The sequence below is a fragment of the Primulina tabacum genome, chromosome 11 (assembly GCF_025594145.1).
Source record: "Primulina tabacum isolate GXHZ01 chromosome 11, ASM2559414v2, whole genome shotgun sequence".
NCBI lineage: Eukaryota > Viridiplantae > Streptophyta > Magnoliopsida > Lamiales > Gesneriaceae > Primulina > Primulina tabacum.
Window position 1 is genome coordinate 4,150,844 of NC_134560.1, and position 27,382 is coordinate 4,178,225.

A 27,382-nucleotide genomic window follows, 5' to 3' on the forward strand; every position below is an offset into this window, starting at 1 on the left:
CGACTTGATTTCTAATTATAGTTGTTAAAATGGATCAATGAGACGGATCGACTCGAATATGTCAAAATCATTTGATCAACTGAGAATTTGTCATCTAGTTGTATATTTGGTGAGCAAACTTGTCAATTTTCATTTATATTTGATGAGTTGGGACGGTTGACCCGCAACCCATCACTCGATGGGCGAGCCGGCTGCTATTTGGGTGGGTTGGGAATTTCTCGAACCACGCCTGCCCAATTAGTTAGGACGGGATGGATCACTCGAGCATCTCAATCCATTATTACAGCAGATTCCCATATATTTTAATGTTTTTTTTCCTTTTTTCAACGATTTGTCTGATGTTGACTTTAGACTTAGTCAACTAGTCAGTATCTGTAGACCATTTTTTTTAGCTAATATCTGTAGACTATAAACAGAGAAATTGTTGCAAGTCGTTCGGTCAATGATTTCTCTCCTCTCACTTGACAATTCTCATCTCCACCATCTCCGCCCTGAAGATGTCTGACAATGCCGCCGGCGCCGTGAAAAATGCCCGGACTTTTGAAGAGGCGTGGCCTATTTTGCAGGAAGGCATCGACAAGCTTATCCACCATCTTGAACATGAAGGACCAGGCCTTTCTCAGATAATCACTTCAGATGAGTACATGCGGTTTTACACGTATCCTCGTCTTAGTACTTCGTTACTCTGAAGTCGTGTTATGAAATCATTTCCAGACATGAAATTTATCTCTATTGATTTATCTGTATGTTTGAATCAAGCTTGAAACTTTATTGAAAATCTGTGGTTCCTACGTTACCATTTCAAGACAAGGAATTTATCTCTGCACAGGGCAATATTGTGATTTGCCGGATGTGGGTTGTAATGTTCAAGTGATTCAAAACTGAATATTTGTGCACTGAAATGAGTTTGATCATCCTAAGATTGATGAAATGAAGGATACTGCACCGGTTTTTTGTGAATATTGTGGTTAAATATTTGAGAAAATAGTGCTTCCTTACATCATGAACCAGGTGTGTTTATGAGGTATGTTATCCTAATCCACTTGGTCCTGACACTCGAAAAATGTATGATCAATATGGAAAAACGTTTCACGACTACATCTCTTCCAAGGTTAGCAGATTTCTGCTGTTGTACATGCTTATTTTGTTGCCCTCAAAACCAAAATGAAACGAATTTTTCAAATCTGATTAAGTTTTTCCTAAAACATTACTTTGGCCCTTTAAACAGTATATTATTTCGCTTGTCTTCTGCTAATAAATATATATGCGAACCAACTTGAGAAGGTGCTGAGTTTTCTCCCAATCGTCATGATTTCCAGGTATTGCCATCTTTAAGGGGAAAGGAGAATCAAGATTTATTGAAAGAATTGTTGAAACAATGGACTAACTTTAGAATTTTGACTCGATGGCTCTCGAGATTTTGTTTTTACCTTGAAAGATACTATATACCGAAGGCGAGATTAGTATCACTTCAAGAAACCAGTTACTTGGCCTTCTATAAACTGGTCTGTGAGAATCTTCTTGACTTTTGAATGCCGAATCATTACTGCTGTCGTCTTTCATTAAATCTGATAATAACTTCTCCTATATTCTGTAGATTTGCGGTGAAATCAATGGGAAAGTTACAGACGCAATTCTATCATTGGTGAGTTTTCTTCCAATTTATCACTGCTGAAGAATGATGAATTTCTAAATCTATGATTACTTTCTATACTAAAAACACACACATACATATCTGTCTTGATACACTGGTTTAATTTTAAGTCTGAGTTCATGATAGAGGTGATGCGGTGACCACGTGTTTTCAGATCGACAGGGAGCGTGAAGGTGAACAGATTGATCAAACTTTTGTCAAAGAAATTTTGGATATATATGTGGTGATAGGTGCGGATTCATTGAAATACAATGAAAAAGACTTTGAAGAAGCAATGGTTAATGCCACGGCCGAATTCTATTCAAAAAAAGCCCTGGACTGGATTTCGATTATGTCCTATGAGAATTACATGGTTAAGGTCAATCCCAAGTCTATAGTTTTGCTATTGAAGATGTTAGTGAGGATCTTATGTTACATTCTATAGGATATACAATCAGTGTGGTGGAGGATTTAATGTATAATATATCGGAAGACTCGAAATATGAAAACTGTGCGACGACACGTTGATGTCTTATTTTTGTTCACCATATATGTGATGTAGGTTGAAGAGTGCTTAAAACAAGAGGAAAGCAGAGTTTCAAGCTATTTGAGGTATCTAACCAGATACAAACTACTAGAGGTTCGTTTGCTGTTCTTTCTCCACATATCATGTGCCTGGAGACTTAAAACAATTATGCGTTTGAGTCAACTTATACATATGTATATGCGAAATACAGAAGTGGAAGAAAAAAGGGAAGAAAAATTTCATTATTTTTAATACCAAGCAAAGTTTCTTGATGAAGTGAAGATGTTGTTCATTGCAGCAGGTCGTGAAACGTGAATTGCTCACGGTACACGCGAGCAAGCTTGAAGAAAAGAAACATTTGGATGAGGCAGCTGCTTGATCCGATAACTGATATTTAGCATCTTCAAGATCGTGTCCTTATTAGAGTATCGAACCATTTGTGTATGTATATGGAGTGAGCCATTTATATATGTATGTATCCGTATCGACCTTAACATCTTGATGGATCGAAATAGATATTTATCTTTGTTATATCTGTATGAATTATGGATGTTCGAAAGTGGCAAGTTCTATTTTGTGGATAATTCAAGTCTCTGATGTAAATGAGTGAATCTTCTGTACTTGGCTGCGATCACACCTTGTTTGCAAGCTCATGAGTTCGGTCGGGCTCGTAAAATTTTATTACAAAACTGCGGACCGAGTATGCATCATCCACATTGGCACATTGCCTTGTGAAGTTGTACCGAATGCATACATGAACACTCTCTAAATATTCAGCTTCACACAATGTTTATATCATCAATATTGTTGAAAACATGAATAAAACTTGTTGATACGATGACTTCCCAGTTCCCCCAAGAAATCTTGATCGAAATCCTCTCCAGACTTCCTGCGAAATCCGTAGGCAAGTGCAGGTGCGTGTCAAAACCATGGAAGGATCTACTTTCGAGCCAGCAATTCATTTCCATATCCACGATCCAAGTGGATGGCTTTTCAAGGAACCTCGAGTGGTTACCAGATACTTGGGCTACGATCGTGGGTTCTTCTAATTATATTGTATGAAATTATATTCTTTTTTTTTTCTTTTTTTTGAACAATAAAATTATATTCTTACATTTGTAGACACATCAAATATTAATTTTTATTCGCTATCATATGAAATTTTATGAAATTAAATATATTAATTTTTTTAATATTACAAAAATTACAGATATTTAACGTATTTATTTTTTATTTTTTGGTATATATAATTTTCTTATTTATTTTGTTGTTAGAGATATTGTCATAAACAAAATTGATATATTTTTTACATTAAAAAATTATGAATGAAACTATTTTAATTTTGATTATTTATTGATATAGAAAATTATTGTTCCATGTTTTTTGAAAATATTAATTGTTTAAATAAACACGTTGAAGTTTAATTGCAATAAATTTAATATTGAGTTGTTTATCCTCTTTCGTAAATTAAATCCATAAATAAAAAAATATTATATTATGAGTTCTATGAAAAAGTTTATAAATATCAATAAAAATCCTGCAGATAAAATACAAGAAAGATTATGTGAAATATTATAAATATGTGAGATTTTACAAATGTCGGTATAAAAGGGGTGTATTGGTTATAGACTTTTAATGACTTTTATGGAGTTTAAAACTTTAGAGGTATTCAAACTAGACTTTTATATACTCCATAAAAGTTTAGAGGTATTCAATGTAAACTTTTGTAGAATTTTAAAAAGTCATGTGGTATTCAAACTTGACTTTTAAAAACTCTACAAAAGTCTATAGGTATTCAAAATGTCAATAGACTTTTAATGACTCTATGGAATTCTATTAAGTACAAGAATTATAGCCTAAGGTACAACAATAAAATGTCAACAAAAGTCTTTGATTCAACCTAAAGATTTGGATGTAGAAATCTTCCAAATTCAATACAAACTTTCATTCTTTTCTCATCTATTTATTTTTTCTTTTATTTGTACTTTTTAAAAACATAATTAAAATTTAAATTTTTTATTAATTATTATATAACATTTTATTTTTAATTATTTTCTTTAATTTTAGTTAATCTATATATTAAATTATTGTATAAGCAAATTCATACCGATACTATATCAAAATTTTCGGTATACCGAACCAAAAAACCTTACATTTTAAAAAAAAATTTATAATTTATTATTTTAAAATATTATATATTTTAAAATTTTGTATATTTTTCCGGTATTTCGGTATATACCAAAATTTTCAAATTGGATATCGTTAACGTACCGAAAAATTCGGTATTGTTACCGTACCGTATCGAAATCTTCGGTATACTTAAAATTCGGTAAATTCAATATTTTTTTGTTATGGTAATCTCGGTATACCGAAAATTCGGTATTTTTCCCCACCTCTAACAGGGCTTGTATTGGCATGTGCTATATTACACAATTTTCTTTGAAAGAAGTGTCAATTTGATGAATTTCAAATTGAACTAGATAATGAAGCTCAATTGTCTTCATCAGCACAAGTTTATGAAAGCGACGACTTTGATCAGTTATTTAATACTCAAAAACAACAACGAGCAAATGCTAATGCATGGAGGGATATCATAGCCAATGGAATGTAGAACGATGTTGATCAAATTGTCAGTAATGATTAGATTTTTTTTTATAAAAGACTACTCATTATTTTGAGTGTTCTTTTAATAAAATTTTATTATAAACTTATAAAAATATTATTTATTAATATGTTGAATTGACATAAAGAATTGAAATTTTGATTTCAATAAATTGGACAGTTCATTTGTCGTTTTTCACAAATTAAATTGATTTAACTTTTAAGTAAGTAAAATTCATTTAAATTCATAAATAAAAATAATAATTTAAAATTGAAGAGGTTATCTATGTCCAATAATTATTTTAAAAAAATTAATAAAAATAAATCACAATTATAAATTACAAAATGTACATAATTCTATGAAAAAGTTTACAAAAGTCTACAAAAAGCTTGAAAAAAAGTCTATAAGAGTCTATGAAATTTGTTTTACAATTCTATGAGATTCCATAAAAGTCAATAAAAATCTATCAACTCCACAAAAGTCCATCATTTAAAAAAAGTCATTAAAAATCTTTGAAAGTATAGAATAAATACACCCCCTTAAATCTACCAACTTCACAAAAATTTGATATTTAAGAAAAATCAGTAAATATTTGCAACGAATACACCACATAAGTTGATAAGTAGATTTGAAATTATAACATAAAAATGTACGCAACTAACATAAGAAATTTCAAATCATTTATTATTTTTTTGGAACAAACAAATACAATAGCTTTAAAGTATGCATTTGAAATCAAATCGACTCAAATCTTTCGATCCAAACACAAGATTCAATATTCGAAAATATTATTTTATCAAATATTGTTTAAGAACTCTGAGACTCAACTTACGACATTGTTTATAATTTTTTTTAGAAAAACTTACGATATTGTTTATAATTTCAAAAATATATGATATTGTTTAAAACCCATAGTTTAATATTTCTTTTTTAAAAAAACAATAAAATCAATAGTAAATCTCATTTATCATTGATCTCCACGAGATTTGTCGATTTTTTCATACCGGTAGAAAAAAAATGCTTTAATATAAAATTTATAATATTTTTTCGGTTAAATCAACATAAGTTATATAATATTTATTTATTACATAACTAACAAAAAAATTTAATTTGTCGTGAAAATATTAATTTAAACATAAAAAATTAATACATTTTCATAAATCGAGTCGGAAATTTTTGTGTAAAAATCGAATAGTTCTTGGAACACGAACATATCTAGTTAGTTCCTAAGTTGTGTATTGTTCGATTTAGTTATCGATGACTTATAGTCCATCCAGATACCACCTATATTTGGATTAAAAGCCGAGTTTAAAACCTTACTATAACAAAATATTTCCCAAATTGAATACAATATTTGAAATAATTTAAAATAAAAATTAAATTGATATATAGAGTTAGTATTGATTGGTACATTAGATAAAATAACTATGAATTGTCTAATCAATAACTATGAGATGTTTTCACAAATTTATATATGTGAAACGAGTTGACTAGATTCATATATAGAGTGAAAATAATATTTTTGACATAAAAATATACTTTTTTCATAAGTCGGACGAATATAAAATATGTCTCATACAATTGACAAAAGAGAATATCATATAAATAACTACATAACTTCTTACATTTATTAATTTTTCATAATTTAAATTACACCTGCCAATAGTCGTGTCATCTCATAGTTGAAATGGGATCGCGCAATAGATTTTATGATATGAGGGTTTAAATGAACATCAGTTATAGTTTAGGGGTCAGATTGCAATAACCGGGACGACCGCAGTCCCTAGTATAGAATTTTGGGGAAATATATTATAATGTTGTATACATATATAGACGGGAAAAAAATATAGACGAGAGAGATTCACTCGCCTCTCGCTCAGATTTTCTCCTCTCAGGTATTCTCTATCTGCGTATAGATTAACTATGTATGTGTGTTGGGCGTTTTTCTATTGTGTGCTGGTACTGGTGCTGGTGTTTGTATATTCTGCTGGCGATTCGTTTGATCGTCTCGTGTTTCTGGTATCAGTATGATTCTTGATCGTGTTTGCCTGCCATTATACTCCTTGTTAGGGTTTTATTTTTCGAATTGTTACTGGTATGATTATTGGGCGGGGAGGTATGTTTGGATATTTGACGGTGTTTCTTTATCTGCTGTGATTTTATTTTGAGTTTGCTGTTGTCTTGGTGATAATTCTTGGCCACAGTATAAATTCAGTTCTCCTGTAATTGATAATTAATAGGAATAAATGCTCTTGCAATCATTTTTATTTATGAATTTGTCATTTATTTTGATAGGGAGTTTTGACTTCAGGAAAGACTTTCAGAAAAAAAATTTGTGGGAAACGTTTGAGCGTATTGTGCCTTACTCATGTAATGGTGAAATCCAATATTTTTTTCGTGTTTTTTGTAGTGAGTTTTTTTTTTTTTTGCTGATTTATAAGATTGGTTAGCATTGTAACATATTGTGATCGGAATTAGTGTAGATTTCCGGGTGATGGTTCTCTTAAAAAATACTTGTTTTCTAGGTTTGATAATTTATGTCTTTTTGCTGTGGCATTACATGTCATTTATGATCCTCTGTAATTTTACGTTGATTTTCCTATTTCATTTGTCTGTTTTGTACTACCTAAGACTTATTTCAGCTGCCTGTTTTTTATTCTCAATGATAGTATGTCAAGGGTACCTAGTATCGTAGTTATTATTGAAGCTACTGATAACTTCTTTATAAAGATGAAGATATCTGCAAATGCTATCGAGCTCATTGTATTGAATTGTCTAAAAAATTTGAGTTTCCGTGATAATTTTTGTTTTAGATTGATCTGTTTTACTGTTTAAATGATGTCAGGTTTGGAATCAGAATTAAGTTGTTGATCTTGGCCAGATATAGAAGATGTCAATGAACCAGCGGAACATCATTGATTTAGAACAGGGATGGGATATTATGCAAAAGGGGATTACAAAACTGATAAAAATTCTGGAAGGATTACCAGAGCCACAGTTCAGCTCAGAAGACTACATGACGCTCTACACGTATCAATTAGTTCTTTGTATTATTCTCTTGATTTCATAGACCATAATTAACGTACTTAATGCATGTCTCCTAATTTTGATTTACAGAACAATTTATAACATGTGTACTCAAAAGCCCCCACATGATTATTCTCAACCATTGTATGAAAAGTACAAGGAGGCTTTCGAAGCATACATTACATCGACGGTAAGGTTCAATTCAGATGTTATAGTTACAGATGTACCGTTGTGAAGATCTGTATACTTGCATGCCTCCACAGGTTTGCCGTGTTTTGGGGATGATTACTTTATATTTTGTAAAATAAGCAACTTTCCAAATTAGAATCTCCTTCATTGCAAGTTACCTCCATAGACAATCTTAAAATGTGATCAGTCTTTTCATGATATAAACTCTGTTAACCTTGCTTCAGATGCCTCAGTTTATTAACATTATGGCCAATTTTCATTTGTTTCCATACAAATATATGCAAATGACGTGGAGTTACTCCATCTCGTGTCTATTGTTTGTTGATCCTACTTGTCTTTATGATTTGACAAATTCATGCGTGTTATTTGAACTCGTCAGCAACTTTAGCGATTAAGATATCTGTTGAATCACAAGGCACATTCAGTCTTAAATAACTATGGAGAACCTTTACTTTTCTGACAAGGCTTTCTTACCTAGGGATTGGAGGATGGTTATTGAGTGGGTTTTAAGTTGCCAGATGGCAGAAAACTGCAGAGAACCTTATTTATGTCAGTGCCAAGGCATGTGGAGTTCATCCTGATGGATAACACTCTAGGGTTGATTGTTGAAATATAATGCGTCTTAGGAAATAAGTAATAGATTGCCTTTCAGTGGCCTACATTCTTACCACATGGAGGTTTGATCGATGACAAACAGGGTGCAAAATCTACCTAAATATGAGATAGGAAAAAAAAGTACAGTTTGTGCAATGAATTGAGACATTTAGTTGGTTGATGATCTATAGTCATCTTTTGTTGACTATGTAAGCAGATGGCTTAAAAGAAACAATTTATTATGTACTTTCCTTTTGAATTTTTTTTTCTGTTTTATGATAGAAACGCTATTTTGTTTAGATTTAATATGAAAAAGGCTTTTTAAATTTATTTTAATGGGAAGCTGAAGTAAAAGGCTTAAAAACCACATTTTACTATTATTTGGTTCCGTTCTTTTTAAGCATCTAATTTTTTAAAATAAAAGATCAACGAAATATCACTTTTGTGACAAAACAATGTGTTTTTAATTAAAAAAAGATACATTTTCTTGAACAAGTTTCCATGCCATTAGGCTGAATCAAACTATGTGAACAATATTAGACAATCTCATTTCAACTATGCCACGAAGTGGTCTTGAGCTTTTAAAAAATTACACCCCTGACATATAAAGTTGTCCGTCTCTATTCAAACTAAACATTTGTTGGATAAATTTAATCCTTCATCTTAAAACTTAAGTTATCACTGCTTGTTTACCTGCTAAGTTTCTAGAATTTAATTGTGGTACCACCATTCCAATAAGTTGGCATTTCTGATTTTCATACAGGTTTTACCCTCATTGAGAGAGAAGCATGATGAGTTTATGTTGAGGGAACTCGTAAACCGGTGGTTAAATCATAAAATCATGGTTCGATGGTTGTCAAGATTCTTTGTCTATCTTGATCGATACTTCATAGCTAGAAGATCACTCCCAGCACTTAAAGAAGTCGGTTTGACATGCTTCCGAGACATGGTAAATTCTTTTTAATTGTATGACTTCTTGATATCTTGTTCTATTCTCTCTCATATACATGTAAATTTGTCTTGTAGCTTCAAAAGGGGAAACAAATTTCAGCTGATTTTTCTGCATTTGTTTCTTATACATTTCCCCTGCTCTGTTTCATCTTTTCTTCCTACCTTTTCCTGTTTGGTTTTTAAGCCTAATATTGGGATTGTTATCCCAGGTGTACTTAGAGGTAAATGGGAAAGTAAGAGACGCAGTTATATCTCTGGTATGTTTTTCATATTATTTTTGTTTGGTGCCTTTCTATCTCTGTTTGCTTTTGGACCCTGTATATGATTATTTCTGACAGATTGATCAAGAGCGCGAAGGAGAGCAAATTGATCGAGCTTTGTTGAAGAATGTATTAGATATTTTTGTCGAAATTGGAATGGGTCAGATGAATGAGTATGAGAATGATTTCGAAGCAGCAATGCTGAATGACTCTGCAGCTTATTATTCTCGGAAGGCTTCCACTTGGATTGTAGATGATTCGTGTCCAGATTATATGTTAAAAGTAAAATTTCCCTTTGACTCAGAATTCTCCATCCTCCTCGAATTTAAAGGAGAAAAACACATGCACAACATGCATTGACGTAACTGGAAATATGGGAGCCAAGGTGTCCCTAACCCTACCACTTTTGCACTTCGTTGCTAAATTTTGGATTGAAAATGCAGGCGGAGGAGTGTTTAAAAAGAGAGAAGGACAGAGTTTTGCATTATCTTCATTCAAGTAGCGAGACAAAGTTGCTTGAGGTTCGATCTTGCACTAGGATATTGAGTCCTGGAAGTGGGTGATGTGTAGCATTCTGAGTGTCTTGACGCGAATAAATTGTTCATGTTAATAGGATCTTATGATTCAATTGAATATTCATTATTTTTTTAATTGTAGAAAGCACAAAACGAGCTATTGTCTGTGTATGCCACCCTACTGCTTGAAAAGGAGAACTCAGGTTGTCATGCATTACTTAGGGATGACAAGGTACTTAACATGTGAAGTCTTTGTTTCCATGTTTGGTTTTTTTTGTTATGGCGTTGGATATGCAAGTCATAGCCTTTCCAATCTGTTAGGTTGAGGATCTGTCAAGGATGTATAGACTCTTCTCCAAAGTACCTCGGGGCTTAGAACCTGTTGCGAATATATTTAAGAAGGTGCATAAATTTTCTTTTTTAAGTTATGTAATGAGTATCTATTTATTCATGCTGCCTGTACCTTTTCAAAATCATTTGAAGTTTAACGTATCATGTTTCCATGGCAGCATGTTACTGCTGAGGGCACAGCTCTGGTTAAACAAGCAGAAGATGCAGCAAGTAACAAGAAGGTTTTTTTTCTTTCTTTAATTTGTTCATTTATTTTTAGTTTGATTTATTTGATTAATAGATTGCATGCTTTGTAGCAGTAAAAATAGTTGCATTTTTGCTATGTGGAGCTCACAGTTTCATATCTTCTTTATAGTTTCAGTCTGGTATTTTAAGGGTGTAAAAATCATTACTACATTCGAGAAGAAAAATGGAAATATTATGGTAGTAACACTATTCAATAAAACAATCACAAACTCAGGCCTGAGAATCACCGTCATGCCTGCCTCTCTTGCATGGGTATTCCATGCATATGATGTTAGAATTTTCTAATGATCGCTCGAATTTCTATGGGAGATTAATGATTGTTGTGAGGTTGTTGATTTAATTCAACAAACTGAGGAGAACTCAACATGTACCCTTTTAGTAACAAGGAAGAAAAGAAGATGGATAAATACTTCCCAAAGGTGTAGTTGTGGTCACGAATTAAAACTAGAATCATCTCTTGCTAGATCGTACTAGTGAAAATTATCATTTCCCCTAAAGTATTTCCACTGCAATAGAAAATTTAATTTAAATTGGCAGATGCAAATGAAAAGTCTGCATTCCGTTCAATTCAGTATACATCAACTCCTCCACTAAATGTGGTGCTCTCAGTTTATCCAAAACTTGTCATGGAAACTAAATCTTTTAAGTTTTAAGTTCAATTCGATCCATATTTCTGAAAATCTTGGAAGACATTGGAACCTGTGAACAAGTGGTTTGAAAGATTTTTGTACTTGACAAAGAAATCCATAAAAACGTTTCACATACCTTTTCAGTGGTTTCTCGTAATTATAACCAAAATGTTGGTTCCTGTTAAAGCTTTCATTTTTGTCTGAAGTGGACTGGCATGAATTTGTTATTAAAAATAATTTCTAAATGTCAGAATGACATTATTATTTTTTTGGGTTTCCAAATAATATCTGCTGGACCTTAGAACGCCAAGTAGCACATTATTCCAGTTCTGGTGACAACATTTTTTTCGGAGGAGGTCTTCTGGAAACTCTGTTATATTTTCCATGGAATGATTATGCAAAAGCTTTTATGTAATAGTTTAATACTTGTAAACTTATCTTACTAAAAGAAGTGTCTTTTACAGGCAGAAAAGAAAGATGTTGTTGGATTGCCAGAACAGGTAAGCTTTTCGTATTTTTTTTATTTTTCAGTATGTTTTCAGATGTTAGCATTAACCAGTGTACGGAAATCAGATTTTTGTCAGAAGAGTAATCGAGCTGCATGACAAATTCATGGCATATGTGAATGACTGTTTCTTAAACCACACACTTTTCCATAAGGTTAGGATTATGAAACTAATTCATGAATTTTTGTCATATGCCTTTTAAGAAGAGGCAGTAGGTATTATACAACCTTCCCATTTTTATTTGTTCTCTCTAGGCTCTTAAAGAGGCCTTTGAAGTCTTTTGCAACAAAGGTGTTGCTGGGAGTTCCAGTGCAGAACTCCTGGCAACATTCTGTGATAACATTCTCAAAAAGGGTGGTAGTGAAAAATTGAGCGATGAAGCTATTGAAGAAACACTGGAGAAGGTATGTATTATGTATATTGCACTGTCACTTTTAACATTTGTTTGCCCATGATTGAGGCTCTAATCTTCTCGCAGGTTGTGAAATTGCTTGCTTATATCAGTGATAAGGATTTATTTGCTGAATTCTATAGGTGATTTTTGTAACTAACTGGTTTGTTGGTGTTTAGTCATTCATTATGTGACATACTTTATTCTTTTAATGGCTTCTGTCAATAGGAAAAAGCTTGCTCGGCGGCTATTATTTGATAAAAGTGCTAATGATGAGCATGAGAGAAGTATACTGACAAAGTTGAAACAGCAATGTGGTGGTCAGTTTACATCAAAAATGGAGGGGATGGTGAGCTTGCTTGTTGCTGATTTGTTGACTGGTGTTACCTATTGTGAATCAACTTAGGACATCATTATATTTCCTTCCATTGCATCCATACCAGGTCACGGATTTGACACTAGCAAGGGAAAATCAAACCAGCTTTGAGGAATATCTCAGCAATAATTTAAATGTTAATCCAGGGATTGACTTAACAGTGACTGTACTCACTACTGGTTTCTGGCCAAGTTACAAGTCCTTTGATCTTAACCTTCCAGCTGAGATGGTACATTGCATTAGGCTGTATCTTATTTGTTTTCAAAGTTATCATACCACTTTCTTTTCATTATTGCTTTGAAAAACTTGTGTTAGGTGAAGTGTGTAGAAGTATTTAGAGAGTTCTACCAGACAAAAACGAAGCATCGAAAACTTACGTGGATATATTCTCTGGGTACTTGTAACATCAACGGAAAGTTTGAACCTAAGACAATAGAGCTGATCGTGACAACCTATCAGGTTTTGTCCCAGCACCAAGATCATATCACATTTATTCATGATTTCTTTTCCGGATATGGTATTGATTAGAAACTGTGGTTCCTTTATCTAGGCTGCTGCTTTGCTTCTGTTCAACGCCTCAGATAGATTGAGTTACCAGGAAATCATGAATCAGTTGAACCTGTCAGACGATGATGTTGTTAGGCTGCTTCATTCGCTTTCATGTGCCAAATATAGGATTCTGAACAAGGAGCCAAACACCAAAACTATTGCTCAGACTGATGTTTTTGAGTTTAGTTCAAAGTTCACTGACAAAATGAGAAGGATTAAGGTAATTTTCTCATGCATTATCCCTATGCTAGATAGAGTAGAACTCGTAGAAGATGAGAAGAAACGCGTAGAAATTTTTAGCAGATTTATTTCTACCTGACTCTCTCACTGCTTTCATTTGAATGTAGATCCCTCTCCCTCCAGTTGATGAGAAGAAGAAGGTCATCGAGGATGTTGACAAGGACAGACGATATGCCATTGATGCCTCAATTGTGCGTATCATGAAGAGTAGGAAAGTTTTGGGATATCAGCAATTGGTTATGGAGTGTGTTGAGCAATTGGGTCGTATGTTTAAGGTACCCTCTGCCCTTGAAGTGTACATTAATTTCTGTTGGATATATTTTTTTCCTGCTTAGTTGCTGACGTAGCTGAAATGTAACTTCAAAGCCTGATGTTAAAGCAATCAAGAAGAGGATTGAAGATTTGATCACTCGTGACTATCTGGAAAGAGACAAGGAAAACCCCAACTTGTTCAAGTACTTGGCATGATTCAAGCCAGCTAGTGATTGAATTTGTAAATCTATTGCTGCTGCAGAACAGTTCAACAGAATGAGGACATCTTTCAATCGCAAACTGCAAAAAGTTTTCAAAACATGCCTGATGTTTTTGTGACTTTGTGATGATTTGTTAGACTCGGAGGCATGAGAAATCTTGAACAATATAACGTAAATCAGGCATGGGCCATCGCTACACGTTGGTCTGGATTGAGAAGGTATTATTGACTGTTCTGAGCAGTGAAACAAATCCAGCTCCTTGCTTTTCTTCGTGCTTGGTCCTCCATGTATGTTGTCCATCTCAATACTTTCCCCGGTCATACATTAGCTTTTTTCATTAAATATAGCGATTTAGTAAAATCTGTCTCCACCTCTTTTTACATTCCTCTCGCCTTTTAATTCAGTCACCACGTCAATTGATGTTTTGTGTTGTATTATATGATTCAGTGACATTTGTTTTTGAATGCTTACTCTCGCAGTTTTCAGCTTTTAGTCTAATGTAACATAAAATTAGATCTACGTTTTCAGATTGTGGCAACCGAAAAAAAATGAGAAATGAATGCACTTGTACAGCATTTTTTGCAGAACCCTATGTGCTCGTTCGATTAGTGCCGCTGTGTGTCCCATTACGTCGTAGCCTAGAGAAATTGTCTTCCATTCTCCGGCCATTGTAGACGTTCTTTCTTCAGTTTTGCTATTCTCTTTTCATGTGCGAGGGAAAGGATTTTTGTAATTTTAATTTGTTTTCTTTTTTCCTTTGGATGGGTTCAACTCTTTGAAAATTCTGATCATCATGAAAGTTTTAATAGGTTTGCAAGTTCTTTTTGGGTCCCTCTTGCCTACCCAGGAATTCGTAATATCGATTAGATATAGCAAAATAATAATAATGATGAGTAGAAAATAATTCCAAAAGTCGTCGTGTGGATCGGGTGGAAGACGAGGAAAGATATTTGTCTTCAATTATATGTTGAGCACGCTTGTCTTTTGTTTTCCTCATAAATGGTTCCCAGCCAAGAAATTGGGGTCATCTCTTATAGTTGGGTGATAACTTTTTTTAAAAAATAAAAATTTTCATGAATTGGGTTGGGTGGAAATTTGTTTCACAAAATTGACCAGTAAGACTATCGCATAAGTTTTTCTGAAATAATATCATATTTGGTATTATTTTTGTGGATGTGATAAACTAATATTATTTTAATGTATATCACAAATATCTTTCAATGGACGAACAAAAGAGCAATTGTAGAATAAAATGGTAGGTTTAAAATATGGGTGGGGTTTTGATACAAGCCAAAGAATTGTACTTGAAATCACACCCTAAAAAGAATTTTTGAGACAACTTCAAAAGCAGCAATAAAAGTTAGCAAGTTGGGGTAAAGAGCAAAGAGGAGAAAGATGGGAAATTCAGTTAAAATTGCATTTAGATTATAGTCTCACAAAAGCATAAAAAATTGAGACTTTGATGGCTTGCTGGCCCACTCTATTCCAACTTAGGATCATCAAATCAGGGGAAGTTGCTTACCACCAACCTGATGCAGTTTTTCTCCATTTTCATTCTCCTAGACTAAATATGTTGCTTTCCATAACTGAAATCTTGATGTTATTCACAAAATTGTGGAGCATCTTTTGATTTATATATCAAACTTTATATCACAAACTTGCATTTCACATCACACTATTCACAAGTCCTGAGAATGTCATGTAACTAATGAAATATGTTACATCACTTGAAACAAGGGCTTTTAATTAAAATATTATAAATTTGAAAAAAAGTTGACCAATCTATAACAAATTGAAGGGGAATATGATCAATTCAGAACAATAATTAGACTAAATCCTCAAAAAAAGAAAAAAGATAGACGTGATTGCTTAGAGAATTGGTGTAGCAGCACTATGAGTTAAAACTTTTTAGCCTAACTTTTTCGGGAAAAAAATTATTGGGATCTCATTTCAGTATAAATATATTTATAACATTGATCCGAATAAATATTGCTCGAATGTTAATTTTTAGTAAAAAAAAATTCTTTTTAGAACAACTTTTTGCGAGATCCAAGAAATCATTCCTCGAATTTCTGGATTTAGTTGAAATCCGAGGAATCATTACATTAATGTAATTTTCCTCATATTCATAGATTGATTTTTTTTTTTAGATTTATAATATTTAATTTTTTTTAAAAAAAAAAACCCCTTGAACTAAAGTTGACAGAATATATTTACTTAAGCATGTCCTAGTTCATTATATTTTATTCTGATGTTCAGACATAATTGATTTTAGAAAATTCCAGTGTTTTCTTGCCCTGAAGCTTGTTTGTGACATAATGTTTGCTGTAGTCTCCATGGTTGTATCTTCTGTACTTGCAAGGATTTTTGTCATCCACGAGTTCTCGAAGTGGCCCAACCTCTAGTTCATAACTAGGAGCGTAGAATGTGACAATCGAGAGCCTGTCTTTTTCTTTATGCGTCACTGCTCTGTGTTCCACACTCTTGTATCTCCCATTTGTTAGAACCTGGTATATATGAAATAAGGAATAATATTTCTGTAACTTTGCTGGCGGATGGGATAAATTTTAGTGTTAGTAGGTGACTGGCTGCCTATTATGCTTTGGATCTAAATGATATAGCAATTGTACAATAGCTTCCATAGCAATCGATTAATATTATCAGTAAAGGAACTATTTGGTCTGAGATACACTTCTATAACCTTTTCAAACTTATTTTGTTAACCGATATTTGATTGTATGCTTACTGCCAGCAGACGACCGCTGTTTAGTCATTGATATTCGCAATTCAGCACCACCAGCACTAGTACACATTTTGGAGTGGCATCGGAGGGACCGAGGCTAGCAAGGATGATCTTCATATAAATTAAAGAGTGACAACTTAATGTATTCTCCTAATATTAAGAATTCTTGGCTTCGCTACGACACCTGGCAGAGGAATAGCATCCAAGGATTGGCTCTAACATGATTATGTCGCATCCAACTGGTTAGAAGCTTGCAAACAAGATTATTTGCATCTTTGTGACACTGATTAATACAAGTTGCTAGAAAAGCATATTGTACTCGTGTATTTACCAACCCCGTCAAATCCCACAAACTAATGGGGAATTCTGATCCTACTTGTTCTTAATATGCCTCAAAACTTGTGAAAGGAAGGGTAGGAACTAGGAAGCAGCAACAAGAAACTGTAAAAGGCTTGATACCATACCTCAATGGTATCACCAATATTGATGACCAGAGCATTTGGAATAGGTTGAACGGGTATCCATGCATTGTTTCTTAGTATTTGAAGGCCAACTGAGTTGCCCTTTCCTTGCTGTAAAACTGTCAGTGCACTTCCATCAGAATGTGGGCTTAAACCTAAAACAAGATCTGGTCTGGGGCATGCTGGATAATAGTTCATCCTTATTGCTTGCACAGCCGCACCAAACATCTCTTCGAAAACATCGTCCTTGCAGCCAAGACTAATAGCTATGTACTTGAGCAAATTCTTGCACAGTTTCCTTATTTCTCTGGAGTATATCTCCACAGTTTCGCTGTAAAATTCTGGAGGCGTTAGTTTTGAACAATAACAAGCTGACTCGTATAGGTCTTGGGATGAAACAGAATGATGGAAAAAGGTCTCCATCACCTGAATTTCAGTTACATTGACGTGAACTTACTGAACAAGTGATCTATGCAGAGAAACAATATTATGTGTAAGGACATAGACAGGTTTTTACCTGAAATTGGATGGCTTTGCCGGCCATAATTTTGGGTTTCTTACGTAATGAGGCTCCAACCCAAGAGCAAACATGTTGCACCAATCTAGTTTCTGGTTTTCTGAGAAAACAAAAGCCTGGCCATATCCCTGAACTGTCCCTGGAATCATTGGATACTTCTGTTTCTCCTCTAATGGCATCAAGAAGAATTCCGTTGCCACTTTTTCAATTTTTTCCAGCAAATCTAAATTAATTTCATGGTTTATCACCTGCAAGGAAATTGAAAAAAACAGCGGTCAAATATTAGATGATATTCCATGGTGTTGCACCAAGCCAGATAAATAAATACTAAACCATTCTGTCTTGGTGGGTTTTATAGGAATTATATTCAAGTGTTTGAGGCAAATACCTGGAAAAACCCCCACTCCTCACAAGAAATTTTGATCTTCAAAATCTCACTGCAAATTTCATCTATATTTCCTTTGCAAAGTTTTGAGAAATCAACAACAGGAATGTTATTATTTGTAGAGGTAATCACGTTATCTGAATTTGGCCTTTCTGTCAAATCCCTAATGAATCTTTCGGGAATATGTGAAATTTTGGCCTTTCCCAACTCTTGAACGTCATCAATATGGCCAACTTTGATATCAGAAACAGACATTGGAGCTATTGATTGTGTGATGATTTTGAGTTGTATCAAGTTAGGTGATCAAATGTTGTCTAGATTGGGGTTTATTCAGTTTGGACAGTGTCTATTTATAAAAGAAATGGAAAGTTCCGTTCCAAATTATTGCACTTTCCGAGTTTTAGTGATGCATGTTTTTTGTCAGAGCCTAGTCAAATAATTCCTATGATCAAATCCTTTAAAAAAGTCAATTTATTTTCACAAATTAACAACAAATTGACTGAATTTCTTTAAACTGAAAACAGTGGGGTTTTAATTTTTTTGGTGGATTCTGCTGTACTCAAGATTCATTTTTAGAAACTTATGTTTTAGAAGAAAGATTGTGATTTGATAAGATGATTTGTCTCTGTTAGATAACCTTGTTCATAATCAAAGCTAAAACAAAGAATTTTGTTGTGTATGAGTGAATTTCAATTACAAGCCACACAAAAGGTTGGTGGCATTAGCACCAAGAAGAATATTTGAGTGGTGTTTATAATTTGGTTGTGAAAAAGGACAGAATCTATTCAAGAAATGAAATATTCTACAAGTAAATATAGTTGTGACAAGTGATACTTGGGTAGGGGCCAATTCCTCCATTTGCTAGTATGTCTGTCTCCATGGTCAATAGATGACATTTGTCTATTTGGGAGAAAATGTCATTCGGATAATGTTGAAACCATTCCATATCCTTCTTTGTTTGTCAATCGGAAATTGTGGACACCATTATATTAAGCTTTTGTCTCAGTTGTTGTAATATTTTGTTAATCTTCCTCTATCAAAGTCATCTCAAGTTCATACATCAAACACAAATCAATTGATCCTAACCCACCTTAAAATAGGCCATTTGTGTGCCTTTTTCTGGGGGAAATTTGGAACCCCACATTAGGAATATACCATATAATTATGTCATCTTTTTTAATTATGTTTTTCCTATGACTCTATTCCCTCCAAATCGATTCGGTAATGATCAGATTTTTCTATGATAGCCTCGAATGTTTTATTACTCTCAATGGAACATAGACTAACTTATATCCAATATTGCTGCAAAATCACAAAGTGAAGCAATGTAGAAAGTCTCAGAATTCTTGCAAAGATTGATCAAACAATCTTTTAAGTAGATTTGCATATTTAAAATGACATTCACATTATAATACAGACAGAATTCTCTGCATAGTAATCTTTTCTTAGTACTTCAAATATATATATGTGTGTGTGTGGATTTTTATCAACTGAGAAATGATATGTGAATAAATAAATATCTGATCCGAAAAATCACAGTTTAACTTTAGATTATCCATACTAGGACTATAATCTTTGCTTTAGGGCGAGTCACTTTTGTTCCGTTCAATTCAAAACAAGCACAGCCAAAAAGAGAAAATACTGTAATATTTGGTCATCCCACTTACAAATTAGTCGAACTGAACAAAAATGGCATGGTTGCAAATCACTGCAGTGGAGGAACACTGATTTTAGATAAAGGTCCTCTCAGCCAAAAAACTGTTAAATTATATGTCGAACATGATGAAGGAGATTCATTTGATCAAAAATAGCTTCAAATGGAAATAATTAACTTAAACCACCAAAAGAATTGAAAGGGATGCAAAGCAAGGTGAGACAACACCATTCCATCGGTCTAAAGATCAAATATTGTTTTTCAGATAACATTCATTTTATGAATATAGAGACAGACGGCAAAAGGAATGAATATTGTAGGATACTGATCAACTCCAAATGAAAAAAAAAAGAAGTAAAATGCATGGTATGCGTGAAACGATGGACACGATACTCTTTAAAAAATAAAGGTTATATTTAATATAAATATATAAAAGTATGAGACTTTCAGAATAGGAGTAATGGTGAAAATTTCTAAATAGTTTCTTAATTAATCGTGATACATTTGGCATTTGGATAGAGATGTCAATGAGACGGTTATGACTAAATCTAAGACCCGTCTCATGAAGAAAAATTTTACCTATTACCCATCCCACCTTTGACATCTCGAATAGAAACGGGGCTGGGTACTAATTTTTTTAAAAAATAAAAACAGTAATATTTCTTCTTACATGACCGAATTATGAAACAAACAAGTCTCTAAATACAACACAATAGAAAATTAATTCATGTCTTCGACCACACTTAATAATAATAAACAAAATATTTTCACGATATAAAGAATTACATAAAAAAAGCGTTACAAGCTCTCCAAAAAAATTTGACATCTCCAAAAATAAGTCATAACATAAATTAAACAGATCAATATAAAATCAACGAGTAGACAATATTTCAGACACATTCTTCGGGATCATCTTCCTCTTCGTCAAGAATGATGGGATAAATTGGTAAACTACTTGAAAAATTAAATACAAGATTAAAGAGAAAAAGTACATTGAAAAAATAAAATTGTAATTTAAAACTATAAAAAAATGTAATTTAAAGAGAGAAAGTACAGTAACAAAATTCAAATAAAAGTACAATAAAAAAATAAAACTGTGATTTATTTACCTTTCACATCACCCCACAACCATCTTCGCGAGCACATCAATTCCTCCAAAGTCGTTGGATTAAGCCTACTAAGATGAGGACCAACTATTCTTCCACTATTGCTAAAAGCGGATTCAAATGCGACAGTTGACATATGAATAGCTAAGATCGTTATGGTTGAGGTGTGCTAATAAAAAAATGAAAACCAATAAAACTAAAACCCTATAGTATTTATATCCACATATATGGGACGATTATTATAGGACTCATGACCCATCCCATACCCGGACGGGTCTGAAAAATTAGACCCGAGACTCGTCTCATGACCCATTTAGTATGCCCAAACCCACCCCATATGCACGAGTCCATTACGGGACCTGGACCCATTGACATCCCTGTATTTGGATTGTTACAAGTGGAAAGAAAATAAGAATTCATGATGATAAAGGGTAAAATGAGAATTCACGGTAATATCAGGGGGAAAGGAAGAATTAACGGTAGTACAGGGTACTAATGAAATCATTATAATATAAGGGGGCGTCTGCGTATAATCTGAAGGAAGAGAATGCTGACTTGGCAACACATCGGGGAATCTTTATAATTGATGTGGTGCGGGACCCATATCATAATTTTTATTACACAGAAAATTTCTTAAAAATAATCGGGAATTTTAGGGTTCGGGGTAAAATTGATTCTGTCAAAAGAATTCCCACTGGTTCATCTTCTAATCAATTATCAAATGCTTCTCGATTTATGTATAAAGTTCTCATTTTAATTCTTCGCACTTGCGTTCCCTAGCTGTTTCCTCCTCTGGTGTTCTTAGATTTGTCGTTCTTGATTTCATTTTTAGGTCTGTGTTCGTACAGTCTGGGATTTGTAGATTAAGGAAAAGTGGTGCTTTGCGTCATATTGTGGTTCTGAAGGTGAAATTCTGCATTGTCGTTGAATTTTGAGGGATTTGGCTCAATGGTGCTCTTGGAATTCGCAATCAAGTGTTATTGACGCTGTTGAAATTCCGATGCTGTTCTTTTGGGAAATTCTAGAAGTAATTAGGAGTTAATGTATCCTATTAATATGGATTTTGCGCCTGAAAGTGGAATGGTGTTGATACCCACGCGTTTCGTGTGGCCTTATGGTGGGAGAATTGTGTATATCAGCGGCTCGTTTACTGGGTGAGATTTGATGAGCATTTAAAATTGTTGAATACTTGTTATTCAATTTTATTCTCATCATTTGTGGTTTTCTGAGCTTGGTTATTTTCTGTAACTTATGGTAATTTTTGCTAAAGGTGGACGCAATGGCCTATGGCCCCGGTAGAGGGTTGCCCAACTGTGTTTCAGACAATATGTAGCTTACCACCCGGTTATCACCAGGTTGGTGCTGTACTTCGGCTTTGTGGATCGAAATTGTTGTAGTGCTTGCTAATTTATGTAATTGCCTGTGAGTTTTTTCGGTTGGTAAGCCAAGAAAAAATGTGTACTTCTTTGAGGAATTTATTTAGCTAGTTGTACCTTGAAATTGGGATTGCACCTCTTGCTTTTTAATTATTTGCAATTTTCAACGGATTCCATATTTGTTTGCTTGTGCATTAAATTAAATACTGTTGCTTATTTCCAGTACAAATTCGTGGTTGATGGGGAATGGAGACATGATGAGCAACGACCTTTTGTCAGTAGCAACATTGGAACCGTGAATACAGTCCTCTTAGCTAGGGAATCTGATTTCCTTCCTGCAATGATAAGCCCTCAAATACCTCCCTCTGGTCCCAGTTCCAGTATGGATGTAGATAATGAGACCTTTCAGCGTGTGGTATGCAGTTATTGCTCACATCTTTCCTTTCGTTACTGCTTGTTTCCAGATGCTATTTTTTGCAGCTATGGTTTTGTAATATTGTTTGGATATCTTGGACCAAGAAATTCATCCATACCCATCTTCAATTGAAAAAGAGCATACCTTCCTGTTTTTTCTATTGTTCTTACCTTTCCACGGTTTGTATGCTGGTCATGCATGGAAAAATCTTAAGAATAACGGCTTCCTTTATTAGTTTCCATATTTCAAAGCTGGGATATATTTTGATCGTCACTACTGCAGGTTTTACCAAGTGGTTTTGGTGAATAATAAATGTTTGAACACTCCCTATTTTACATATTACAGTGTGGCATCTTAGCGAAATCAACCACATCCATCTCCAATATTATAGCATAGCATCAAAGTAAAACCAGCACACCCTCCTCCAAATATGTAGCATAGTTTGATTGGTGGCTCATGATACTGAAAGTTACAGGAGCTGCCTCATCATAATTAATGTCTATCAACAGGTTCGACTGTCAGATGGTACTTCACCTGAGCCCTTTCCAAGCATATCAGATACTGATTTAGAGATTTCTCGGCATCGTATAGCTGTGTTCATGTCGACACACCTGGCTTATGAGTTACTTCCTGAATCTGGAAAGGTGTGGATGGCCCTTGTCTGTCCTACTGCAATTATTTTACATTTATTTCGTTTTCGTTTAAATTGTCATATTGATTTATTTCGATAAGTTTGCAGGTTATTGCATTGGATGTTGAACTGCCTGTAAAGCAAGCATTTCACATTCTGCATGAGCAGGTACTTTTGACAATAATAATTGCTAGGTCGAAGTTGTTACAAAGTGTGTTTTAGCTGTGAAGTAATTTTGGTCACCACTATCTAGCAGCATCAGTTTTTTTGCCATCATTTTTTTAAGAACATAAGAGAGCGTGATGTTGTAGCGGATGAAAGGATATCTGCTTGTAATTTGTTCAAGTTACTGAAGTAGTCAACTTGAAATATGACAAGATTGGGGACTGTTTGTGTTTTCTTATTAAGGGTCTGCAATTGCTCCACATGCATATCTTTATGCTTATAGAATCAGAGTACTTCATTTAATTTTCCCATGTGATATTAGTTTTTGATTATTTATTATGCTTTCTTTTATTACTTTCATTGTGATGCGAACAAAAATCTTTTGAGCAACCAAATTCTTTCCAGGGAATCTCCATGGCGCCCTTATGGGACTTCTCAAAGGGAAAATTCGTTGGAGTCCTCAGTGCCTTGGATTTTATTCTCATTATGAGAGAGGTATAAGATTTGTCTTTTCTATGTCTTTGTAACGAATATAAATTATCACTCACCTCCGTATTCCCTACTTTTCCTGATTCTACTCCGTACCCCAGTCCTTTTCCATTTCAGAGAGATGGACCAACTTATTTCTCGTACAAATCTTTACTCAATTTGCATTTAAAAATGTGAGATGTTAATTTGTTCCATTGAAATGCTTTTGTGGACCTCTTAAGATGCAGTAGAACAACTCCATGTGCACTACCCTTGTCTTGTTTTCTAAGTTGCTTGAAGCATAAAGAGACTCGTTTTCAGTTGGCTTTATTAAGTTTCTGTATTGGTAGGCTCACATGAATAATATATGCTGATTATCTGCTCCAAATCCTTGACATGTGTTCATTGTGATTGGCAGCTTGGTAGCCACTGTTCCAATCTGACTGAAGAAGAGCTTGAGACGCACACTATTTCTGCTTGGAAAGATGCAAAGTCGTATCTGAATGGTCAAATTAATGGGCAAGGAGATGCAGTTTCAAGACGACTCATACTAGTAAGTCTGGATGGCTTTGTTATATTCAGAAAGTAGATCGTGCTTTGGGACATGTATAAAATGATAGTTTTGCCTTTTTCATCCCTGTGGTAGTTGATCTGTTCATTCTGAAAAGCATGTCCATGCATTCTGCTTGTGGTCGTTCTGATACTTCCATGATTATCTGATTATGTAAATCTTTCAACCGGCGTTGGCATTTCATTCATTTGTTACTTTGTCCTGTAATTAGCATGTACTCCATTCTTTTATGCTAATTTGATGAGGATTTTCAGGCTGGACCAGATGACAGTTTGAATGAAGTTGCTTTAAAGATTTTGCAGAATGGTGTTGCCACAATTCCCATTATTCATTCTCCTTTGGAGAATGCATCACACCCACATCTTTTACATCTTGCTTCTCTTTCTGGAATACTAAAATGTGAGGATATTGAATCAGGCCTTCGTACATTCGTGTATTTGAATATTACTGTTCAGGAAATGATAGCATTCCTGTCATAACTAACATGGGGTATTTTCCAGGTATTTGTCGTTTTTTTAAACATTCCCTAAGTTCATTACCAGTTCTCCAAATGCCAATTTGTGCCATCCCTGTGGGCACATGGGTTCCCAAGATTGGAGAGCCAAATGGCCGGCCATTGGCTATCTTGAGACCAAGTGCTTCACTTAGTGCGGCACTGAATTTATTAATTCAAGGTAACTATCTGGCTTCTTTCTGTAAAAATTTCATCTTCTTATCACATATGAAATTAGTTTAAACAAATATTTTCTTTATCGTGCTTACTGCTTTAACATCTAAATCTAAAGAATATAATTTATGATACCGTTTACGTTTTACTTGCATGTGCCTCTTCTTGTAATGGTTGGTGTCCTTTAACCCTTGTGTTTAACAGTATGATAAATTTATAGCCATAATGTGTTCCTTTCACAACCTTAGTGGGAGAATTTTTGTTATGTTCTTGCGGCAAAGTCAAAATTTATGATGAAATTTATGACAGCAAGCATTCAACTTTGGATTCTCCAATCTGGTGTTCTAGAAGATTAGTTTAATTTTATAACTCTAAACATGATATCTCTTGGCTATAGAGGGTTCTTTCGCTGAATATGTGGGTTCTCCTTAAAGATTTTCCCGGGAAAGTTATAACTTCTTGAGAGTTCTTTCATGTATGTATGCGATTTCGTGAGGCACGGTGTATGCCAAAAACTCTCCCTTTTGATCTATTATTATGTGATGTATAAGTAGAAGATTCATGTTGTTATATCTGTGTGACTCCACCCTATCCCTGTCTTACGCAGCCCAAGTTAGTTCGATACCAATTGTGGATGACAATGACTCGTTACTGGATGTATATTCTAGAAGGTTAGTAACGCAAACTGTTAGCCATGCTTATTTTATTTTTAAAGACATTTGGGGATTTTATATCCATTTGTTTCTTGTTTTCCTCCAGTGATATAACTACCTTGGCAAAGGACAAAATTTACACCCATATTAATCTTGAAGAAACAACTATTCATCAGGTGTGCACATCTATTACGTTGGCGTTTTTTCTGCTTTACCAAGGGCAAGACGTGCTATAATCCTTATGTTCAACTACCATGTATAGGACTTGAATTAGATCTTCATTAAAAGAAGCTAACTGGCTGCATAATTTAAATTTTTGTCTTGGTAGGGACTAGGGTGATGATCATAGACGCCTACATTAAATTAATTGCAATTGATAACATTAAGTTAATGCATTGAGTGGTTTTTTATGCATCCAAGTTCCCTTTGTCGAACTTCTTATCTCAAGCAAATGCATACTGTAGCAAGCTGCCATGTGTTACTTTTTCAATATGCTGCTAGCTTTTCCTCTGGATGCCGTGCAATTCGTAATTGCTTGCTTGCAGATGATGCCAAATACCGGAAGCCAAATCTCCTTGCTTTTGTTTCACATGAATTGTCTTTTAGATCTGGATAGTATTGAATGAGTTTTTTGAGTTTGAAATTCGACAAATAAAGCTTATCACCACCCTATATTTTACTAGCATAATTCAGTGATCTTTGGTATTATTATCGCCTTCCTGCTCTCGAATTATAGGCATTGCAGTACAGAGATGATCCATTTTCGACGTACGGGTACACCAGTCAAAGGTGTCACATGTGTTTGCGGTCTGATCCACTCCATAAGGTGATGGAGAGATTATCCATGCCAGGTTGCTTGTTGTCTCCTATTAAAGATTTTCATGAAACATCTCTTTAATTTGTTATGCATTTATAGATCACCCGAATCACTTAGCTTCTTGTTTTATTGTTAATTCTTCATGTTCAGGCGTTAGACGTCTTGTTATTGTGGAAGCTGGAAGTAAACGTGTAGAAGGTATCATTTCCCTTGGTGATATTTTTCGGTTTCTTGTGGGTGGCAGTTAAACAAAGTCAGCAACAACAATTTCATTGATGGCATTGTTCGTATATATATACAATTGGATGCCTCGTCTTTCGTTGCCGGGTTTTAAGTTAAATCAGATGAAAACCGAGCCTTGTAATTCGAAACTGGGGTTTTCTTGAACTTAATGGTCTGATTTCCATTTATCAGCGGCACAAAATTTAGTGAAAAAGGAAAAAAGAAAAAAGAGAAAAAGAAGAGGAGAGATGATTGAATGATTCGAATCTTTCTTTAATGTTTTACTTCTGGTATTATATTGCTTTGGTTCTACGATGTCTTGTCACTATACACTATAGGTAACTTGATTGACATGTAAAAAATGCAGCCATGGAAGAGTCAACCTTAAACTATACGATGTTTGATATAATTATATAATACATTCTGCCTAGTCATGGTACGCATCACTGGGCAAGGCCGATGCCCTCTTCTTA

General features: G+C 34.0%; 4 protein-coding genes across 10 annotated transcripts; 3 read left to right on the forward strand and 1 right to left on the reverse strand.

Moving 5' to 3' along the window:
- The first annotated feature begins 386 nt into the window (after positions 1-386).
- On the forward strand, positions 387-2,965 carry LOC142519306 (cullin-1-like). Of its 4 annotated transcripts, XM_075622277.1 has the most exons (8): positions 388-658; positions 1,012-1,111; positions 1,320-1,505; positions 1,598-1,645; positions 1,809-2,012; positions 2,196-2,273; positions 2,458-2,544; positions 2,847-2,965. In XM_075622277.1, exons 1-7 carry the CDS (start codon positions 498-500, stop codon positions 2,536-2,538), a joined length of 858 nt encoding a protein of 285 aa, XP_075478392.1. In that variant the 5' UTR covers positions 388-497; the 3' UTR covers positions 2,539-2,544; positions 2,847-2,965. The 4 variants fall into 4 exon arrangements, with proteins under 4 accessions (XP_075478394.1, XP_075478392.1, XP_075478393.1 ...); XM_075622279.1 differs by lacking the exon at positions 2,847-2,965 and having other exon boundaries at positions 387-658; positions 2,371-2,483; XM_075622278.1 differs by lacking the exon at positions 2,847-2,965 and having other exon boundaries at positions 2,461-2,793.
- A 3,535-nt stretch (positions 2,966-6,500) lies between these two features.
- On the forward strand, positions 6,501-14,550 carry LOC142517735 (cullin-1-like). Of its 3 annotated transcripts, none has more exons than XM_075620137.1 (20): positions 6,501-6,656; positions 7,607-7,791; positions 7,879-7,978; positions 9,335-9,520; positions 9,732-9,779; positions 9,861-10,064; positions 10,226-10,303; positions 10,440-10,529; positions 10,619-10,699; positions 10,807-10,869; positions 11,988-12,023; positions 12,097-12,183; positions 12,284-12,433; positions 12,508-12,563; positions 12,649-12,769; positions 12,864-13,025; positions 13,112-13,255; positions 13,347-13,565; positions 13,693-13,860; positions 13,952-14,550. In XM_075620137.1, exons 2-20 carry the CDS (start codon positions 7,652-7,654, stop codon positions 14,051-14,053), a joined length of 2,235 nt encoding a protein of 744 aa, XP_075476252.1. In that variant the 5' UTR covers positions 6,501-6,656; positions 7,607-7,651; the 3' UTR covers positions 14,054-14,550. The 3 variants fall into 3 exon arrangements, with proteins under 3 accessions (XP_075476252.1, XP_075476254.1, XP_075476253.1); XM_075620139.1 differs by having other exon boundaries at positions 6,520-6,656; positions 7,643-7,791; XM_075620138.1 differs by lacking the exon at positions 6,501-6,656 and adding an exon at positions 6,916-7,131.
- Positions 14,551-16,216: 1,666 nt separating this feature from the next.
- LOC142517847 (protein LATERAL BRANCHING OXIDOREDUCTASE 1-like) lies at positions 16,217-18,620 on the reverse strand. The gene is made up of 4 exons (XM_075620333.1): positions 18,168-18,620; positions 17,780-18,027; positions 17,266-17,593; positions 16,217-16,565 (listed from the first exon to the last, which is right to left on the reverse strand). Exons 1-4 carry the CDS (start codon positions 18,417-18,419, stop codon positions 16,314-16,316), a joined length of 1,080 nt encoding a protein of 359 aa, XP_075476448.1. The 5' UTR covers positions 18,420-18,620; the 3' UTR covers positions 16,217-16,313.
- Positions 18,621-21,536: 2,916 nt separating this feature from the next.
- LOC142517846 (sucrose nonfermenting 4-like protein) lies at positions 21,537-27,149 on the forward strand. 2 transcript variants are annotated; one of them, XM_075620330.1, is made up of 14 exons: positions 21,537-21,661; positions 21,757-22,078; positions 22,195-22,279; positions 22,524-22,715; positions 23,225-23,359; positions 23,455-23,514; positions 23,917-24,006; positions 24,398-24,532; positions 24,805-24,949; positions 25,051-25,224; positions 25,825-25,888; positions 25,977-26,046; positions 26,607-26,721; positions 26,838-27,149. In XM_075620330.1, exons 2-14 carry the CDS (start codon positions 21,966-21,968, stop codon positions 26,933-26,935), a joined length of 1,476 nt encoding a protein of 491 aa, XP_075476445.1. In that variant the 5' UTR covers positions 21,537-21,661; positions 21,757-21,965; the 3' UTR covers positions 26,936-27,149. The 2 variants fall into 2 exon arrangements, with proteins under 2 accessions (XP_075476445.1, XP_075476446.1); XM_075620331.1 differs by having other exon boundaries at positions 21,571-21,621.
- Positions 27,150-27,382: the final 233 nt, after the last annotated feature.

Bases quoted from the DNA above. Each gene is read 5' to 3' on its own strand.
- LOC142517846 (XM_075620330.1), top strand. From the start codon at position 21,966: ATGTATCCTATTAATATGGATTTTGCGCCTGAAAGTGGAATGGTGTTG. The intron at 22,079-22,194 runs GTGAGATTTGAT...TTTTTGCTAAAG, and splicing joins ATCAGCGGCTCGTTTACTGG to GTGGACGCAATGGCCTATGG. The intron at 25,889-25,976 runs GTTAGTAACGCA...GTTTTCCTCCAG, and splicing joins CTGGATGTATATTCTAGAAG to TGATATAACTACCTTGGCAA.
- LOC142519306 (XM_075622277.1), top strand. From the start codon at position 498: ATGTCTGACAATGCCGCCGGCGCCGTGAAAAATGCCCGGACTTTTGAA. The intron at 659-1,011 runs GTATCCTCGTCT...ATCATGAACCAG, and splicing joins GAGTACATGCGGTTTTACAC to GTGTGTTTATGAGGTATGTT. The intron at 1,646-1,808 runs GTGAGTTTTCTT...ACGTGTTTTCAG, and splicing joins CAGACGCAATTCTATCATTG to ATCGACAGGGAGCGTGAAGG.
- LOC142517735 (XM_075620137.1), top strand. From the start codon at position 7,652: ATGTCAATGAACCAGCGGAACATCATTGATTTAGAACAGGGATGGGAT. The intron at 9,521-9,731 runs GTAAATTCTTTT...TTGTTATCCCAG, and splicing joins TGACATGCTTCCGAGACATG to GTGTACTTAGAGGTAAATGG. The intron at 10,870-11,987 runs GTTTTTTTTCTT...TGTCTTTTACAG, and splicing joins ATGCAGCAAGTAACAAGAAG to GCAGAAAAGAAAGATGTTGT.
- LOC142517847 (XM_075620333.1), bottom strand. From the start codon at position 18,419: ATGTCTGTTTCTGATATCAAAGTTGGCCATATTGATGACGTTCAAGAG. The intron at 18,028-18,167 runs GTATTTGCCTCA...ATTTCCTTGCAG, and splicing joins AGGAGTGGGGGTTTTTCCAG to GTGATAAACCATGAAATTAA. The intron at 16,566-17,265 runs GTATGGTATCAA...CATATATACCAG, and splicing joins ATATTGGTGATACCATTGAG to GTTCTAACAAATGGGAGATA.